The 16,713-nt window shown below is 34.7% G+C and overlaps 2 protein-coding genes across 2 annotated transcripts; both read right to left on the bottom strand.

Annotated features, from left to right (window-relative positions):
• Positions 1–3,253: 3,253 nt before the first annotated feature.
• LOC106142260 (basic juvenile hormone-suppressible protein 2) lies at positions 3,254–6,411 on the bottom strand. The gene is made up of 5 exons (XM_013343964.2): positions 6,284–6,411; positions 6,007–6,140; positions 5,093–5,926; positions 4,838–5,013; positions 3,254–4,409 (listed from the first exon to the last, which is right to left on the bottom strand). The coding sequence occupies exons 1-5, from the start codon at positions 6,408–6,410 to the stop codon at positions 3,341–3,343; spliced, it is 2,340 nt and encodes a 779-aa protein (XP_013199418.2). The 5' UTR covers position 6,411; the 3' UTR covers positions 3,254–3,340.
• A 5,934-nt stretch (positions 6,412–12,345) lies between these two features.
• LOC106142265 (basic juvenile hormone-suppressible protein 2) lies at positions 12,346–15,330 on the bottom strand. Its single transcript, XM_013343974.2, has 5 exons — positions 15,209–15,330; positions 14,901–15,034; positions 13,985–14,818; positions 13,734–13,906; positions 12,346–13,502 (listed from the first exon to the last, which is right to left on the bottom strand). The coding sequence occupies exons 1-5, from the start codon at positions 15,294–15,296 to the stop codon at positions 12,434–12,436; spliced, it is 2,298 nt and encodes a 765-aa protein (XP_013199428.2). The 5' UTR covers positions 15,297–15,330; the 3' UTR covers positions 12,346–12,433.
• Between the last annotated feature and the right edge of the window lie 1,383 nt (positions 15,331–16,713).

Here is a 16,713-nt window from a genome sequence, read left to right as displayed (position 1 = left end):
GATAATTTTATTTAAGTCAATTCATAAATAAGACTGAACATACAACAAAAACAGCCTTATATAATTTTAAATGAAAATGATCACAACCTTTCTATAAAGGATGAAATCACTGAAGAAGGAGTTATTAATAACCTGACCATTACACCCCTAACTGCTAGGGTACTACTAGATACTGGTCGACGGTGCACCCCATTCGCAACAAAGATGATCTCCAGGATATAATGAGGGATGACCCAATAGATCCCTTTGACGGCCGCACGTTAAAATGACGAATGTGCCTTCTATTTATAGATCAATTATAGAATAGGGAAACCAATTTCATTACGATTTTTTCGTGAAATCAATACGAATTTGTCTTTCTTAAGATGTGTTAAGAAAGTTTCTGACAGACCATTTCACAGGCAGAGTGCGCCTTTGCCTATGAATCTGGACTGCCGTTTGACCTCTGCAACCGTTTCAGGGAATTCTAATCCTTATTGAATTAAAAGGTTAAACAATATATATGAATGAGATAAAAGAACAAAGGGAAACCCTTTTGGGTTAATTTTATCTAACTGATTGATAACATTCTCATATTATGTACTTCAACCTTATAGTATCTGTCATAGGTAAATGATGTCATATCGATTGTAATTGTTATGCAAAAAATAATTGATAAATGTTGTTTATCTTTGGAAAGTTTATACAAAATTCGTCTTTGAGAGGTCGGCCGATAACTTTTTAACTTCTAGGTCATATTATAATTATTATAAAAATATGAATTGACCTCTACCTGCAGTCTTTGAACAGAGATAAGTTATTTTTTTATGTCTTACTTTTTCGTCTATATGGTAGTCTGATCTAATTAATGCGGTGTGTCGTACGATGCTTAATTAGCAAGAAGTCATAATGAGTTGAAAGGTTGATGGATGTTTTGGATAGTGTAGAAAAAAGAAATACGAAAGTAAATTAAAACTATAATAAGGGATAGGCTTATAAATTTAGGATTATTCTTTTAGGCGATGGGCTAGCAACCTGTCACTGTTTGAATCTCAATTCTATCATTAGGCCAAACAGCTGAACGTGGCCTTTCAGTTTTTTAAGACTTTTGGCTTGACTAGTGTTTATACATATATAATATACCTACGTATTTCATACTAGACTACCCAATAAACGGCTCCGCCAGCATGAATTGAAAGATCGCGCTATATTTGGTTCCCGTAGGAATTTCAGGAAATGCAGTCTTGCTGCATACCTAGACAACAAAAGGAGAGTCGACAGTCGAGACGTCGAGAAATATGTAAATCAAACATTCAGTCAGAGTTCTTTTTATATAGTTACATGAGAGGTCGTAAGAGAAGAAATTTATTTGACGTCAACCAATGTTGTTAAACCATACGTTTTTACAATTATTAAGCGATATGAAGTATCCTATAATAATGAATAAAAATTTTGAATTTGAATTTGGTCCTTAAAAGTGTCAAGTTCATAAAGTGTGGGTTATGCATACTAGGGTATACCTATCGTTGGGTAGCTATACCGAGCAAAGGTACACTAGGAATGAAATAGTTAATTTTTATACTTAAGTAAGTATTTTGTAGGGTTTTTCGCAGATGTCAGGTGTTATATTTGTGCTGTTTGTTACGGATCTCAATTTTTAATTTAACAGCTGTCAAAGAATCGGACTTATGCTACATACAAACATACCTACATACATACCTACGTACATAACTAAATACATACCTATATACATACCCAATACATACATATAATGGTGTCTATCCCTTACGGGGTAGGTATGTCTTAATGATGGAATTGAGATTCAAATAGTTACGGGTTGCTAGCCTATCGCCTACAAGGAGAATCCCAAGTTTATTAACCTTTCCTTTAGTCGCCTTTAACGACATCCATGGGAAAGATATGGAGTGGTCTTATTCTAGAGTGCCGGAAACGGTACCTAAGTACATTCATGACCAGGAAATCAGAAAAAGTTATTTTTCCTCCATGACCTGACTAGGGATCCAATCAAAAATCCTTTTTTAAACATTAGAAGTTCTTTCTGTCGTTGAAGTGTGAAGAAGTCGCTGTATGATTCATAATTATATGTAAAAAGTGTTAGATTTATAAAAAAGTTGTGACAAAGAATGTCGTAAAGTTGTATAGCTTCATTTCTATTAATATATTCTTTATGCATTAAATTAAGATTTGTCGTAGGATACTCTTGACCTGAATTTTCACCATATCGTCCTTGATTTGAACAAAGTAAATTTGTCTAGGCCTCCCTATCATCACGTTATATATTAACCTAGATCCCAAGGTACTAAAAATTTGTTAACGTAGCTAATTCATTTAAAAGTTTATAATGATAGGTTCTACAGATGAAACGCCCTCTAGTTGAAATCGGCCAAGACATGACATAAAAACATAAAAGCCAAACATTCATAACACCAATCCTTTCCGATTCGTCACAATGCTTTAAGTTATTGTTTGTTGTATTTTATCATAGATGGCGCTATAACAAAATTGGGTATTATGTTTACAATTTTCAAAAGCAGTTATCAATTCGACTGTACATTTACTTTATTTACCTATGTTATGATAATATAAATACCTATGATAAGATACTATTATTTAAGAAGAAAGCTCGGTGTCCTTTTTAATTCTTTTGACACCGCTGACAAGTTGATGATGTTATAAAATTAATTAGGACTTTATTATGCTTAGAATTCTTTAAGTTAATGTTTTTAAATTTGCCTTAGATTTTCAGGTAATGACGATTTATCCTTCGTTTTATTGAAGTTGTCAGTTTTGTAAAAACTAGTCATGAAATGCTTGCCCTAGTCATGAAAACTAGTCATGAAATGTTTATTCTTGTCTTTTACTGAAGTAAAGTTTATTTTGTAAACTCGGGATTCTATTAGACAATTTGCTAGCTACATCTCACTACTGGAATCTTAATTCAATTATTCAGTAAATGGAGTTGAATTCCAACATTAAGCCATACAGCCGAACGTGGCCCTTAAGACATTTAAAAACTGTTGGCTCTGTCTTCTCCATAAGAGATAGAGACATCATAAGTAGGTATTATGTAGATATATGTCTTACTTAATTGACCTTTGTTATTGCTAAACAACATACGGAATAGGAATACTGCATAATTAAGCTCCAAACATTAACTCGAAAAATCCTAAAAGTCAAAACAGAACCTAGATTGAGGAATTATGGTTGGTATTTAGAGATAAATAAATAATTGTTCTTAATAAAAATATATTGCTCTTTTATTTTTTTTTAACATTTTTAATTGCAACTTTCTATTCTACAGTCTATTTATATCATCTACGTATACTGATCAGTTCAGGGTTCAAACATCCAGCATATTGATGTCGCGGTTGATCTTAGTATTGATATCAGTGTCTACAAAGACTTGGTCCACATTCGTAAAGTGGTCATCGAGAGCATCAAGGTTCATATTTACCATGATATTCCTATCCAACATGTTGTAGTTCTTCAGCACGTAACGTTCCCACCTAGTCTTCATGTCACACGTCTGTTTCTTATGGAAAATCATCACGTCCACAAACTTCATGTTAGGAGTATAGAATCTAGTCACGTCAATATGACGATCAAGAGGGAAGCCAAGTGGCATCTTATCTAACAATACCGTAGATCTGTAGTCTACTACTAAGTCTTTGCGGTTGACATCCAAAATGTTTAGATCAACATTGTCGACTAATCTCAAAGGAGTTACGCACACATACAGGACCATCCTCATGCCACCAACATGACCCCTAGGAAGAAGCAACCTGGTAGGGAATCCAGTGTGATAGTTCCTTAAATCCTTGACTAGTAGATCCCTTACATCAGTGATTGTATCTATCCTCTTCCAAAGATCACGTGTCATGATGCGGTCGCGGACTAGATTGTGCATTTCCTTGGAATCCCTGATAATTGTGTTTTTACCAGTAACTAGTTTGTACAGGAAGCTGTCTAGCTCAATGAAGTTCAAGCGGTTTTTGTTAATGTCAATCAAGCGGCCCAAATAGTCTTCCTTAGGTCCCAGGAATATCCTTACAACAGCATCAACAGCTTTGTCGGATACTATGTCTAGAGTGATTTTAAAGGGCTGGTGGTTCAGGCGGCGTTTGCGTACCATGATCTTCATATCCGAGGTGGTTTTCTTGATTTCGTCTTCAGTTAGCGTCACTGCATTAGTCATATCCATCAGGTAATCATCGAAGTAAGTAATAAGTTTGTCGACCACAACATTGTCAATCTTAACTCCAGGGAAATATAATTCCTCTTTGGTGTAGCAAGGCAGACGTAATTTGAAGAGTTGAACGAAGCTCACAAGACGTTTTTGTAGTTGGTAGAACAAAGGATCACGAAGTGCAGTTTGATATTCGTCCAACACGGTAGGAACAACAAAATATCTGTAAATAAGGAATTGTTTTTTTACCTTAAATATTCTGTACCACTGAATACAATGAAAATATGGAGTTAAAGTAAAGTATAATTTATATTTACAAATGTCTGTCTACCCCGCAAGGAATATAACCGTGATTATAAATATGTACCTATGTTTTCGAATTTCAATCCGTTTTAGAGTATGTAGTTATAAAAAAACACAGATCGATTCACTGTGCACACATTAACGATATGATCGTAGATTTGTTTCCATTCAACTCCAGATAGAGAGCGGTTGAATGCCGTTTATTTATTTAAAAGTAATGAACAAACAAGTAAAATAATAAATTTTAAATTTGTCCTATCTGTTGTTAGATATTTAGGTATCAAATCAACCAAGATTAAATATTACTTAAAACGATAAACTTTTTAGACGTTAAATAAAAATACTCACTTATCTTCAGCGAAAGTCTTGATACCTAAGACAGATTTTAAGACGATGAGCAGGTATCGGTAGGCTTCAACCTGCAAAGTGGTCAGTGAAGTCGTTTTCTCAACTTTACCATATATAAGTTTTCCGAGCACTTCAACATCTTCGGGTTTGGTAAGTTCCAGCCTGATTCCGTTGATCTATAAATATTTAATAACAAAAATTTAGATAGATATTTTAAATTTTAAATAAATTTACTAATTCAAAAGTCACACTTACAGTAATGAAACCCTTAATTATGGCCTCCTTGATGATTTCTTCATAAGTCTCGACCAACCCTAACAGCTGAACATTCTCATCACGGAGAATAACGTAGTTGTTGTGCCTCATTGGCATTTGAACTCCATTGTGCAGCAGTAACCATGGCCAGTATCCCTTTCTAATAGGTTTGTCTAATGAAAGAGTCTTGATATCATCTAATCCATTCGAAAGACGCTCCAAGTAGTACCTGGCAAGAATTTGCTGGTAAACGTATAGTGTGAGTTCAAATCGCCTGGTCCTGAGCTTCTCAAAAACATCGTCCTTCATCCAGAATGGATAGTCCACGTGAAAGTAGTAGTAGTACGTATTTAGGTCAATATCTTCAGTAAAGTAGCGAAGTCTGTCCTCCGAGTTAAGATTGACGCGGCGATCGAATATGTTTTCATCAATTATGTAGACGTCTTTGTCTGTTTTCTTGATACCATAAAGGTCACAAAGTTTTTGGTCCAAGAGACCTCTCTTCATTTTTAGTAAGTATGCCCTCTGAATGACGTCACCGCGGACAAAGAAGTAAGGATAAATTTCATAGGGCGGAGGTAGAATGATTCCTTTGCAGTCTTCGCGATGTCTGCAAGCTACGGTGAGCGCGTATACAAACATGCCTTCATTGCAATGAAGACGCATCCAACAGGCTGTCTTGATGAAGGTAGCGAAATCCTTGGCATAGTAAAGCATATGGAACATAGAGATTACTTCCTTCAACTGACGGTCAACATGAAGAGTAAAGACTTCACCACGTGGAAGCATTCCAAGCTTTATGTAGCGGACAAAGTTCTTCACAACATCGATTTTCTGAAAATAAATTTGTAATATTAAATGATGAAATAAGATATGACATTTTTCATAATATACTTAAAAATATAGATTGTAACCGTGTATAGATCGATATTTTCTTCAATCTTGAAGTTTGTGCCAACATCTATAATGTCCTTGTACATGCATGGTTCCGTGATGTGGTTCAGCAGCTTCAGGATTAGGATTTGCCTTTTTTTTACGTCCAGAGTACCTGAAAGAACATTATAAATGTGAGTATTAATCTTCTTTTATCCGACATTTTTGATTCATTAAAAAATCATTGTAGGTATCAATTATAAATGGGAACTTTGACCTCTTTATAAAATTGCAAAGAAATAATATAAAGATTCTTACCAAGCAGATTGTCATCGAGCTCTGTCGTAAGCCTGGCCGACGCCAAAGCCACAAGGCCCACTACCAAAAGGACCAACACCCTCATCTTGCAGCCAACCCGGTGGGAGATGAACTGTCTTGAAGCCATTACTTTCCCACTATTTATACTTGACTTTGTTTATACAATTTCTTTAATAGTTTCTTTTACCTGTGATAGGGCGTTCGATGTTCGGTTATCAGTAATGTGTTTATAGTTTTTGAAACAAAGTAACAAGCTTGAACAATTTGCGTTATTAATGACTTGATAAGGATTATTAATTGTGGAACCTAAGACCCAAAGCACATAAACTGAGGGTGCAATTGGAAGTTTGCAAGGAAAGGAGAAGGAAAAAGAATTGTGACTTTGTTTCCAAGTTAGTAACTTGATTAATAGCTATTTAGTACATACATACACATAATCACGTTTTTATCCTTGTGTGGTAGACTGAGTTGACAATCTCAATAAAACTGAAAAGCTATGTTCAGCTGTTTTATGTATTCTGCGTAAGATTGTAGTAATGTATATTTTTACTCTTTCTTACATAGATACTTACTATTATACCTAACAAGTTTGCATAAAACTCTGAGCTTTGCATTAGTGATCGGGCTATTATGGTATCAGACTTCAAATCATTATGCGTTGGCTAAACTTGTAACCAATGACGTATTTTTGTGTGGCATACATTAGTTTGATTTTTAACCGATACTTTTCTCTTATAAAAATTATTAAAAAATTGATAACTGGCTATTGAAATAATTATGAATGTTGTAATATAACATATTATGTACATTAACTACTTCCCCACACAAACCCAGTGTTCCTTACCATAGAGATGAGGACCCAAACGAGACTAACGCCAGGAGGTTCATGGAACTGAATGAAATTATGCAGATACTCGTACACAGGATGACTGGTAAATCATGTTGCATATTGAAAGGGGGCACTCTAATTTAACAAAATCAAGGAGAGTGGGAAACAACGCAGGCGGCGCAAATTCAAACTACGCGTCAATAGCGCATCGGTGCACGCCGACAGCCATCTCGCTGAAAGCGCGTATTTTTTATTCTGAGATGTGTGCACAATATTTTTTTAAGTTGAATTTATCATCACTACATAGTATAAAACAAAGTCGCTATTTTAGTCTGTTTGTCTGTATGCTTAAATCTTTAAAATTACGCAACGGATTTTGATGCGGTTTTTTGTAACAGGTAGAGTGATTCAAGAGGAAGGTTTTTATGTATAATTTTTTCCGAATTTTGCACCCGGTGCGAAGCCGGGGCGGGTCGCTAGTTTTTTATAAAGTAAAGCGTGGTCATGATGTATTATGTCCTTAAACATGAATCGCGATTTACCAGATATCCCGTATAATTGTACCTAATATCAGATTGGCACTTAAGCATTCACACTTTAACACACATACCTATGTGCAAAGCTATTCTAGTGGGAATCTAATTGTTGTTTTTGGTAAGCGAATTTAATGTACTTGATGAGTATTTATTAGATATATTAACCACTTATATTTATTGTAAATTGTTATGTCAATAGCTCGAAGATTTATTATTACTTTTTCTCTAGCAAAACGTGAGTATCAATCCAGTCTGTGTCTTCTCTTCTTCTCGAGAGAGAGGTTAGAATAACCCAGGATCGATTCCCTTCCAATAATGCACAAAGAAAGCTTTTTTGCTCCTGTTGTCAAAAAGTTTTGTATTTTTTGTGTTATTAAATTGTATTTTGTGATATTTCTATATATAAGCCTGTCCTGGACGCCATCATTTTCAGTTGGTGGACGCCTCAGTGGACGCAAATCCTGAGTTTGACAATTGAAGGTATTCAACGTGACAGCCTGATGCAACGTGATTGTGTTTGTTACAATACTTTATCCGTGTGCCGTGTTCTCGGCACTTCGTTATGAATATGGCCACTTCATTTCTTTTCAATTGATGTCGTAAAAGGCGACTAAAGGAAAGGTTAATAAACTTGGAATTCTCCTTGTAGGTGATGGGCTAGCAAACTGTAACTATTTGAATCTCAATTCCCTCGTAAGCTTGGGACTCTTTTTTTAGGCGATAAGCTAGCAACCTGTCACTATTTATATCTTATTTCCATATTAAGTCAATCAGTTGAACGTAGCCTTTCAGTCTTTACAAGACTGCTGGCTCTGACTATGTTAGGTATACTTTTATGTGCATGAGATAAAGCAAAAGTACGCGTCACATTTGTCAAGTCCGGACTAAGATCGAGAAATTTTCGTCATTTGACGTATTCTCAGACAGAACAATAAACGTTTTCTATGGTAAAAGGTTTTACAAAAATCTGAGATTATGCTTTCCTCTAAAAATTAAAATCGGTCTAAAATTGGTCATTGTTTAAAACTCAATCAATAAAAACTTTCTACGAGCCTCATCTTTTACACATAAAATAAAAGTGTCTCAGCTCTCATAAATATCTATTTTCCCCAAATTCTAAGACTTAGCAATATTAAAATATCTCCCTGTTCATTGCATAAATTTTGTAAAAATGTCAGTAATAAATAAATAATAAATAAATATATACGGGACAAATTACACAGATTGAGTTAGCCTCGAAGTAAGTTCGAGACTTGTGTTACGAGATACTAACTCAACGATACTATATTTTATAATAAATACTTATGTAAATAAACATCCAAGACCCAGGCCAATCAGAAAAAGTCCTTTTCTCATCATGCCCTGGCCGGGATTCGAACCCGAGACCTCCGGTGTCACAAAAAGTGGGTACTACCGCTGCGCCACAAAAACCGTAAATAAAAATGCTGTCGAATCTAATATATTTACACGAGCAATTCTTGTATATGTTAACGGAAATGTATGTAATCCGTCATTGTATACAATTCCTAGGAAATGTATGTAATTCCTTAAATAGCCCGGAAATGTGTGAAATAAATTATATAAGTCACATTACCTAGGAAATCTATACATTTCCTAAATAGCAATCGGAAATGTAAAACCCGTGGTGGTACGCGGGGGTAGGCGATTCAGAATGTTAACAAACACTAAGAACACCGCTTATATCGAAGATGAACGTTACAAAGAGTTAATAGAAGAAGTTTCCACGGCAAAAACACCTAGCCCAGTCAAAATAGACATTAAAGGTTACATTAATTCGCACCTTCCTAAAAATTGGCATGATTGTTGGGACCCTATTATACACAATTTGTCAATTATCCACATCAATCCGGAGTGTGGAAAAAATTTATTCAAGGTCAAATGTTGCAAAAATCGGTTTTTTGAGTTTTTCAGCTAAACGGTAAGTTTTATAATAAAAATAGGTGAGACAAAAATGATTCATCATGTAATTATCTATAAAAATTGTTCCTACACATTTTTTCCTAAGAATTACCATTTCGAAGATACAGCGATGCAAAATGTTGAAAAAGTTGTATTATTCTTCATAATATGCTCACGTTTCCGTGCCACCCGTGAGGTAGTGTAAGTACATGGCGCGTTTTGTTTTTACGTGGTTTCCCCGGTAGGCCTATTCCACGATCTATTGTGCTTCTGTTAAGTTGAAAAGCTATAATATTAAATTGAAAATGGTACTATTGTAAATAACAAGAGCGGTGTAAGTAATGTGTAAATTGAGAAAATTATTCGTCTGATAGATACTCTTCTAATGGAACCTAATCCAGACAGACTGTCTTGCTCTTCTTCTTCGTAACTAGCTCGATTTAAAATGTCATAATGATTATCAACAAAACATATTAATGTTGATGCTCCTGACTTTTCTGTTATAATAATTTTATCGCCATACTTCAACTTTAATCGTAACTTAATGGTTCTATTATCTAACGAATTGTTGCAAATATTTTGTAATTTGTCCAATGAAAATTGACAATCATCACTATTTTCGATGTGTACAAATATTTCTTCCATTAAAAGATTTGTCCTTTCAGATTGAGGACGACCGGCTTGACCCCTCCGTAGTCGGTCTCAAGAAGGCATTATGACAGTCTTTATGATACTTAGCTTCGGCAGCAACTGGGCCGGCGGCTGGGTTATATTCAGGATTGGACAGGATTTTACGCCGATACTTCAGTGCTTTTCTGTTCTCTAGCTCTTCATTCAATTCCTTGCCACAAAATAAGCAACACTTTTTAAAACAAAAAAAATGATTCATTTACGCGAGCTCTAGTACGAGGTGGACTTATTTTTGATGCACTAGCTTGTTCTTCATCCTGTTTTCTTTTCAATGCAGCGATTGTATCCTTCCGAGTATAGTTTTTCTGACACTGCACATGAACTGTCACAGAAGTCTGACCTTTTAGGTATTCTGAGAATTCATCATCTCTTTCAATACTTTCATTAATTAATGTCTGTAGGCCACGATCAATAGTAACTGTTTCACTTTCGGTCAAATGTTTTTTACAAATAAAGCACAACTCCGACATTTCTATTACAAACCCAAAACTGCACAAATTGTTTGAAAATACAAGCAATAACTACGTGTTCTTTCTACGAAGGAATGCTTGAGACTAATACTATTCTATCTAGCAAAGCCCTTCAAAAAGGAGCAGGTAACGAACGTCGCCACGTGGACAATGGTCATATAAAATGAGGGACTGGTTTTTTACGAGTTTATATTTTTACAACTGTATAATGTGTATGTATATGCTACGAAAATAAATATTTCTACTTATTTATCGTTCTGTAAAGTATATTACGGTAATTGACATGCATATTATGAAGAATACAACTTTTTCAACATTTTGCATCGCTGTATCTTCGAAATGGTGATTCTTAGGAAAAAATGTGTAGGAACAATTTTTATAGATAATTGCATGATGAATCATTTTTGTCTCACCTATTTTTATTATAAAACTTACCGTTTAGCTGAACAACTCAAAAAACCGATTTTTGCAACATTTGACCTTAAATATTTTTTTTTCACACTCCGGATTGATGTGGATAATTGACAAATTGTGTATAATAGGGTTCCCAACAATCATGCCAATTTTTAGGAAGGTGCGAATTAATGTAACCTTACCCCTATTTTTGATGCTAACTTGACCGGACTAAACAGCTAGAAATACGGTAGCATAAAAAAGGTCATCGTTGTTAAGTTTTATTATATTATATAAATTAATCATATCGTCAGAGTTTAACTCTAAGCAATTATTATTTCTTTAAAAAAAAAAAAAACTAACTTAACCTAACCAAAAAATATTATTCTCATTTAAACAAGGTGTTTCTTTACAGAAAGCCTTCTTTTTATACATTTCCTAATACGATATAGGAATTATATACAATTCCTAGGAAATGTAAACATCTCCCAGGATATGTATGTATTAAATAATTATTAAAACAATATTTTATACATTTCCGTTAACATATTTATATAATCAGGATCTCGGAAACGGCTCCAACGATTTTCATGAAAGTTACAGATTAGGGGCTTTTCGGCTCAAGGAATCGATTTATCAAGGTCCTAGGTTCGAGAAAAGCTCAGTTCCCAAGATATATAAACATTTTAAAAACCGCGTTTTAAGAAACTATATCAGCGCCAACTCTGACCGAGACCGAGTTAGACTATATTACTTTAGACTATAGTACGTTAGACTATAGTACTCGGTAGACCGAGCTTTGCTCGGTCTACCGAGTACTATTTTATTAAATAAGAATTTGTTAATGTAAGTATTGTCAGTTATCCTTTTCATCGTTTGTATGTATGTTTCGAGGCAAGTTTGGCCACTTTTACAAAAGTAGATTAAGTTATATTTTTTAACAATTCTATTTTTTATGCAATTGTCGCAAATATTATACTAACTTAGCTCACGCGCAGTTAGACTTATTTCAAAGGAATATTAAAACAACCATTATGAGTGTAAAACTAAGGTAGGTTCAAGAATTGTTCACAAATCATCAAAAATATCTTTACTGAGATTAAAGAATTTCTACAATAATTTATTATAGCATCAACCTGCTTGTTTGTGAGCTTTTAATATTGCCATTTATTAAAGAAATGGCATTTGAAGAAAATTTTGCAGGATCTAGGAAAACTAAAAGAATTTAATATGACAAATTGCTCTTTATTTTATTGTAAAATTTTTATGCTCCATGGTGCAAAAATATCTACTTTATTATATGCGATGCTGCTCAATCATCCACCAAGTTCAGGTTTCGGTTGATCTTAGTGTTTATGTCAGTGTCCAGAAAGACTTGGTCTGCATTCCTGAAGTTGTCATGATGGACATCAAAATCAATGTCAAACAAAGAACTTGAATCTAACATATTGTAGTTCTTCAGTACATAACGTTCCCATCGAGTCTTCATGTCACATGTCTGCTTCTTGTGGAAGATCATCACGTCTACAAACTTCATGTTAGGAGTATAGAATCTAGTCACGTCAATATGACGATCAAGAGGGAAGCCAAGTGGCATCTTATCTAACAATACCGTAGATCTGTAGTCTACTACTAAGCTTTTGCGGTTGACATCTAAAATGTTGAGATCAACATTGTCGACTAACCTCAAAGGTGTCACGCACACATAGAGGACCATCTTCATACCGCCAACGTGGCCCCTGGGAAGAAGCAACCTTGTAGGAAATCCAGTGGGGTAGTTCCTTAAGTCTTTGACAAAAAGATCCCTTAGGTCAGTGATTGTCTCAATTCTCTTCCATAGATCATGTGTCATGATACGGTCGTTAACCAGATTATGCATGTCTTTTGAATCCCTGACGATCGTGTTCTTGCCAGTAACTAGTTTGTAAAGAAAGCTATCCAGTTCGACAAAGTTTAAACGGTTTTTATTGATATCAATGAGGCGACCTAAGTTGTCTTCTTTAGGTCCCAAGTAAATCCTTACAATAGCATCTGCGGCTTTGTCAGATTCTATGTCCAAAGTGATTTTGAAAGGCTGATGATTAAGACGGCGTTTGCGTACTAATATTTTCATATCAGAGGTGGTTTTCTTGATTTCATCTTCCGTTAGTTTCACAGCATTGGTCATATCCATAAGATAGTCATCAAAGTATGTTATGAGTCTATCAACCACAACGTTTTCGATCTTTACTCCAGGGAAGTACAATTCCTCTTTGGTGTAACTAGGCAGACGAAGTTTAAAGAGTTGAACGAAACCCACGAGGCGTTTTTGAAGTTGGTAGAACAACGGGTCACGAAGTGCCGTTTGATATTCATCCAAAACGGTGGGAACAACAAAATATCTGTAAACGATGAAACGAATTTATGTTTTACCAAAATAATCTAAAAAAGATGTACATTTACATCCACTGGGTCGCGGGGATAAGACGAAAATCATTTGTGTTAGTACTTTACCAAATTAATCACGATTGTATGGTCAGGAGGATGATATTAATTTACATTCACTTATAAGTTCTCTATTTAACTTAGTTGTTAACATTTGAACTGACATAAAGATTTTATTATTAACTCACTTGTCTTCAGCGAAAGTTCCAAGCCCTAAAACAGACTTCAGGACAATAAGGAGGTAACGGTAAGCTTCAACATGCAACGATTTTAGATCATTCTTTTCAACCTTGCTGTAAATGAGTTTACCAAGAACTTCAATATCCTCAGGTTTAGTCAGTTCTAATCTGATTCCATTAATCTGAAAAATAAAAAAAATATGAAGATTTCCATTAAAAATAAATATGATACAAAATATTATATAAAAAATTTTACTTACTGTAATATAGCCCTTGATTATAGCTTCTTTGATAATTTGTTCGTAAGTTTCAACTAGACTCAACAGTTCAATATTCTCATCACGGATTATAACGTAATTATTGTGTCTTATTGGCATTTGCACTCCATTGTGTAGTTGTAACCATGGCCAGTAACCTTTTCTGATAGGTTTGTCCAATGACAGAGTTCTTATATTATCGAGTCCGTTAGAAAGTCTCTCCAAGTAGTACCTGGCAAGGATCTGTTGGTAGACGTATAGTGTGAGTTCAAAACGTCTTGTCTTAAATTTGTCGTACATTTCATCCTTCATCCAGAATGGATAGTCCACATGGAAGTAATAGTAGTATGTATTAAGGTCAATGTCCTCTGTGAAATAGCGAAGTCTGTCTTCTGCGTTAAGGTTAACGCGTCGGTCGAAAATATTTTCATCGATTATATAGACATCTTTTTCTGTTTTCTTGATTCCATAGAGATCGCAAAGCTTTTGGTCAAGGAGGCCTCTCTTCATTTTCAGCAAGTAAGATCTCTGGATGACATCACCGCGGACAAAGAAGAAGGGATAGATTTCATACGGAGGAGGTAGGATAATTCCTTTGCAGTCTTCGCGATGTCTGCAAGCTACGGTGAGCGCGTATACAAACATGCCCTCGTTGCAATATAGGCGCATCCAGCAGGCTGTCTTGATGAAGGTACCGAAGTCCTTGGCATAGTAAAGCATATGGAACATGGAGATTACTTCCTTGAGCTGACGGTCGACATGGAGCGTAAAGACCTCACCACGTGGAAGCATACCTAATTTCATGTAGCGGATAAAAGTTTTTACAACATCCGTTTTCTGGAAGGAAATAATATCATTTCTAATTTACTAAACTAAATTTTAAATTGTACTTTATATTAACAAAATTACTTTAGTTTACCGTGTACAGGTTGATGTTTTCTTCAATCTTGAAGTTTCTGCCGATATCTATAATCTCCTTGTACATGCACGGTTCCGTGATGTGATTCAGCAGCTTTAAAATTAAAATTTGTCTGTTCTTAACGTCCAGGGTACCTGAGGGAGATATCAATAATTAAAGCCCCGAAGCTTTGTGATAATTTCAATAGATTTTTACTTTAAATCTATTTTTTTTTCACAACTTGTCTAAGGATATTGCTTCCGAAGGATAGGTTTTCTAATATCGTAGACCTGGTGAAGATAGGAAAAAATAATACTGGGAAAATATACCAAGCAAATGATCGTCCAATTCTGTTGTCAGCCCGGCCGAGGCCAAAGCCACGAGGCCCAATACCAAAAGGACCAAAACCCTCATCATGCAGCCAAGCCGTTAAGAGATACACTGATTCAAGACTACATACCATTCTCTTATTTATACTAAACGTTTTGTTTATAATATCTCTTTTATGGTTTCTTTTACCTGTGATAGGGCGTGCAACGTTCGTTTATCATGTTTGTTTGTAATTTTATGATAATTACATTGTTCAAGCTAGAAAAAATGCTAATGTAACGTAATGTAAGATGTTTCTTGTTTAGTGACAAAAAATAACTCATTATAATTATGCCAGTTGAATCTCTTCCCCGATAGGTTGTAAATGTAAATGTTGTAATATTTGGGATTCTTTTACTAGGCGATGGGTTATAGCCACCTATCTGAATCTTGAATCACAATCTCTGAATCCTTTCTGACATTTACCTAATTGTGGCCTTTGGATCTTTTGAATATTTGCTTTGTCATTGTTATATAGGATAACAACGTGTTACGTATGTTAAGGCAAGTGATGTTGTTGTAAATGTATACAGTTCAACTTTTATTTTTAGGTTAGAATAATTACACTTTCAATGAGTTAGTATCTCGTAACACAAGTACTTACTACGTCGAACTTACTTCGAGGCTAACTCAATCTGTGTATAATCTGTCAAAAAAAATATCTTGTAAACAAAATGAGTAGTCAACAGAGACCCAATGAGACCCCTACAAATAACTACACGCCTATTTACAAATGTGATATTTGCGGTTTCGCTCTACGTATTTACCCGGAGATGGATTACGGTACCAATCCTCTTTATACTTTGAAATTAGCTTGAATATTGGGATATTGAATGATTATTTGTATACCTATGTCTATCTTAAATGGATGGCATAAAAGGTGAGAGCTAAGAAAAAACAAAATGCTTTGCTTCCCTACTAATTTTAAATTCAATCAAGGAAAAAGCTGATTTGGGATTTCTTTTAAAAGCGATGGGTTAGCAACCTATCACTACTTAAATCTCAATCTGCACGTGGCCTTTCAGTCTTTTTGAGTCTGTTGGCTCTATCTATCCTAAAATTAATTAAGACGTGACTATATTGCTTTAATTGCTCATAAATAATACTCCTTTTTTGCGGAGCTTTAGGAAATCTGGGCTAAAAAATTAGACTTTCCAGAAATAGTAAATTGCTATGTTATGTTTGAAGGATTTTTCTGTCTCTGTAGTAAACATCATTAAAATAGTAACAGTGTTTTGGAGATTTTTTATTAATAACAAACACAAACAGAAATATTCATAATTTTACTTTATAACATGCGATATGGATAAAAGCAACAGATTAAAAATGTCCGTAAGAAATATTTTTATCCCAAAACCTTTAAAAAATAAAATACGTAAATTTAAATAGCAATCTTGATTTGTGTAACGTCCATCATTGCTTTATATAGGCGGCGTATTCCAAGCATGAAATAGCTTACTTTTAA

The sequence above is a fragment of the Amyelois transitella genome, chromosome 17, assembly GCF_032362555.1.
Source record: "Amyelois transitella isolate CPQ chromosome 17, ilAmyTran1.1, whole genome shotgun sequence".
Lineage (NCBI taxonomy): Eukaryota > Metazoa > Arthropoda > Insecta > Lepidoptera > Pyralidae > Amyelois > Amyelois transitella.
Note: the sequence above shows the minus strand (reverse complement) of the source record. Positions and strands in the feature narration are given on the sequence as shown.

Coding starts and splice junctions, on each gene's coding strand:
- LOC106142260 (XM_013343964.2), bottom strand. CDS start 6,410: ATGGCTTCAAGACAGTTCATCTCCCACCGGGTTGGCTGCAAGATGAGG. Junction 6,141..6,283: donor GCTCGATGACAATCTGCTTG/GTAAGAATCTTT, acceptor ATGTTCTTTCAG/GTACTCTGGACGTAAAAAAA. Junction 5,014..5,092: donor TAATTAAGGGTTTCATTACT/GTAAGTGTGACT, acceptor AAATATTTATAG/ATCAACGGAATCAGGCTGGA.
- LOC106142265 (XM_013343974.2), bottom strand. CDS start 15,296: ATGATGAGGGTTTTGGTCCTTTTGGTATTGGGCCTCGTGGCTTTGGCC. Junction 14,819..14,900: donor AAAACATCAACCTGTACACG/GTAAACTAAAGT, acceptor ATTTCCTTCCAG/AAAACGGATGTTGTAAAAAC. Junction 13,503..13,733: donor GGAACTTTCGCTGAAGACAA/GTGAGTTAATAA, acceptor CATCGTTTACAG/ATATTTTGTTGTTCCCACCG.